Here is a 3,235-nt window from a genome sequence, read left to right as displayed (position 1 = left end):
AAACCAATATTGATATCGTTAAATTTGTTTAATATTTCTCATATATAGGGCCAATATTTGCCTATATTGGCTGATTTATGAATTGAATCTGGTGAATCTGATAATTGAACATGGAGCCGATATAGGTTGAAGAGTAACAGTAAAATATTGGTTGAATCGGACTATCCTATATAGGTTTAATATCAGAAAATAACTGACTTATTGAGCCAAGATTCGTGAATATTTATCCCATGAGGTCCCGAATTATTTTGCGAGTAGGTAGCATGGGTGAAAGCGAGACGGAAAAGGGTATAAGGTGGTACTAAGGCCATTTCAGTTTTAACATGTTTTCGGGAGAAGTTAAACTATTCTCTGTTTTAATTAATCAGTTATATCTACTTTTCTATATAAAAAAAGAAGCTGTTTTATATCTATGCTAAAATTGTAAAAAATTTAGGTAGTTACAGAAATTTAATGTTTCTCGGAAAAAATGCTAGATTGAAATGCCTTTCGTACCAGTTTTTGCTCTTTTCCGTTTTGCTATATATAGGCTTTTAGCCATGGTAGATAGGTTAAATGATTCTACATGTGTAGTTAATTTTTCTTTCGGTGCGTGGTCGGTCTCACTTATACTATAGTAAATCTAATACTATGGAACCAATCCAGAATGTACTACAACGAATAAATGAAAATGAAGGTCATGTATGAATGGGTAATACCGTACACATACTCATACGTGCCAACTTTTACTCATTTGGCGCAAAATTTTATTTCTATATTTAAAGTGGTAGTAAAATGCACGCTTTCTATATATTCTTTGCATTTAGAAACTTCATTTACAATCTTTTTGATCCACCGCTATTTTTAAAAACATTAAGCATATATATTAATACGCATTACTAAGCATCAAGCAGCACCTTCTACATCTCTTGGCGTAACACCCGGGCTAAAGATTTCCAGCAACCCCAGGGCCTCACGCAGGGCAGTGACCTCTCCCCCCTTCTTTTTATGTTTTATCTTAAAGATATTCACGAACACCATCCCACTGGAGTTCAAATTCTTGTGTTCGCTGATGACATCTACATTTACTATGCTGCAAAATCTTTTGACAGGGTTATTGCTAAACTTCAAGATGCCCTCATCACCATTTAAACTTGGGGCACAAAGTGGAAAATGGCTATTTCACCTTCAAAAAGTGCAACTATTAATTTCTCCAACTAATGTCTCTCTCTTACGATTCAGTTAACAATTTTTAACGAACGAATTCCCCAAGTTAATTCCATAAAAATTCTCGGCATCCATTACACTGCCACCATTTCTTTCCTCTGTCACTTTCAATACCTAAAAAAGAAATGTTTAAAAGATATTAATGCACTCCGCTGCATCTCTTGCACTCAAGGGGGTCTCGAACCTACCACCTCATTCAGATTGTAAATGCCACAATCAGAAGTATCTTAGAGTATGGCAGCCCAATCCTCTTCTCTGCGCCAAAATCACATCTCCGAGTAATTGAAACAATCTACAACTCTAGCCTCCGCGCAGCAACGGGCCTCCCACGATGGACTCCAATTCATATCCTCCACAGAGAAGCCGGCACTACCTCAATCTCACACAGACTTGTTTTAGCAGCTAAAAAATTCTACCTCCGTCACTGTTCCCTTGGCTCTCACTCCCCAATAAATCGCCTTTTGCATAAATTCCATTTTACTAGACTTAAAAAGAAACCCCACCTTTTCCTCAAATTTCAGGACATCTTCAGCCAAAAAGGCATAAGTAAATTCAATATCATCCCCTTCCACATTCCAGTTTTCCTCACAGATCTCCCGAACCTCTGTCTTTTTGTACACGATCTTCCTTTTCAAACTACGAAAAATCCCAACGAAATCCTCCCTCTCTATCAGGAAACCCTCCACACCCTTTGGAAAGACTTTGTCATCCTGGCTACCGATGCCTCAAAATCCAGTACGAACACAGGTATTGCGGCTATTAACTCAAGGAACAACATGTCTTATATCTCTCAAATCCATCCTATTAACTCAGTTTTCACCGGAGAAGTTTTAGCGATTTGGTTAGCAGTCACAAAATTCACTACCGAGTATCTAGATTACGTTATTTTATCGGACAGTAAGTCCGCAATCACTGCCCTCATCTCAGCCACCCATAAATCCCCTCACAGCATCCTCCTCTTACAAAATAAGATAGTTTCAGCAAGTGCAAAAGTTAAATCAATTACGATCGCCTGGACACCAGCACACGTTGGCATTTCCCCCAATGAAACCGCCGATAAACTGGCCAAACACGCCACCAATGCCCCTCAAGCCATCCTTATTATGTCACCTGAAGACTTGTCATATTCAGCTGTTTTAGACTCAAACCGCGAACTCAGTAACCTCCGGACTAATTCAAAATACCACAAGCGTTTCCCCTTTGATCACCCTGTTAATAAAACTTCCCTCAATCAACTCCCAAACCGAAAATACGATTTCTTAATCTCGCACCTCCGAAGCAACTCAACCCAACTTAACGAAATATATGCAAAAATAGGGCTTGTAGACTCCCCTTTGTGCGACCATTGTCAACATCCAGAATCTGCTATCCACCTCCTCTTTGAATGCAAAAAGTTTGAACATCAGAGACAAACACTGCGCGCCTCAATCGGACTTTTCCCACTCTCCCTCCACCGTCTTCTTAGTTATGACCAATGTGATAATCTTCTCAAAAACTTAGTGGATTTTTTAATTTCAACTAAGCGTTTCTAGTCTCCAGTTTTAAAATCTCCAATTAAATGCAGTTATTTTGATCTCTACTATGAACTTGTTTCGCTTCTTCAAGAACAACGTGCACTCTCACCATCTCATCGTCATCATCTTCACCACCAACAACTCAACTCACAAAAGATACACCTTACAGCGAGGGGGATATAAGCGAGTAGCAGAGATCCCTCCCACATCATCATTAACAGTCAACAACAGTCAACTGCATCGAGCAAGCGTGGTTGTACGCATAAGCTTAATTTAAACACAGCGAATGCTTCAGTCTAAAATTGTAATTTAAATTCCACTTTATTACCACTGGGGAAAATCATTCTTGAAAGGATTAAAAGTTGGCAGGTATGCATACTTAACAATTCATACAATCATACAGAAGTCATGCTAAGGTGCGTATCTGTTTGATTGTTTGCGTAAATTGAGGTACGTAAATTAATTGTTGAGGACTAAGGTGCGTAAATTGATTGTTTTAAAACTTGTTTTTTTCG

The 3,235-nt window shown here is 38.6% G+C and overlaps 1 protein-coding gene across 1 annotated transcript; it reads left to right on the top strand.

The window, feature by feature from the left end:
• The first annotated feature begins 263 nt into the window (after positions 1–263).
• LOC122270793 (uncharacterized) lies at positions 264–2,738 on the top strand. Its single transcript, XM_043049559.2, has 2 exons — positions 264–298; positions 1,511–2,738. Exons 1-2 carry the CDS (start codon positions 264–266, stop codon positions 2,736–2,738), a joined length of 1,263 nt encoding a protein of 420 aa, XP_042905493.2.
• Positions 2,739–3,235: the final 497 nt, after the last annotated feature.

The sequence above is a fragment of the Parasteatoda tepidariorum genome, chromosome 6 (genome assembly GCF_043381705.1).
Source record: "Parasteatoda tepidariorum isolate YZ-2023 chromosome 6, CAS_Ptep_4.0, whole genome shotgun sequence".
Classification (NCBI taxonomy): domain Eukaryota; kingdom Metazoa; phylum Arthropoda; class Arachnida; order Araneae; family Theridiidae; genus Parasteatoda; species Parasteatoda tepidariorum.
This window is presented reverse-complemented; position numbering and strand designations above follow the sequence as displayed.

Coding starts and splice junctions, on each gene's coding strand:
- LOC122270793 (XM_043049559.2), top strand. CDS start 264: ATGGGTGAAAGCGAGACGGAAAAGGGTATAAGGTG. Junction 299..1,510: donor ACGGAAAAGGGTATAAGGTG/GTACTAAGGCCA, acceptor CTACAACTCTAG/CCTCCGCGCAGCAACGGGCC.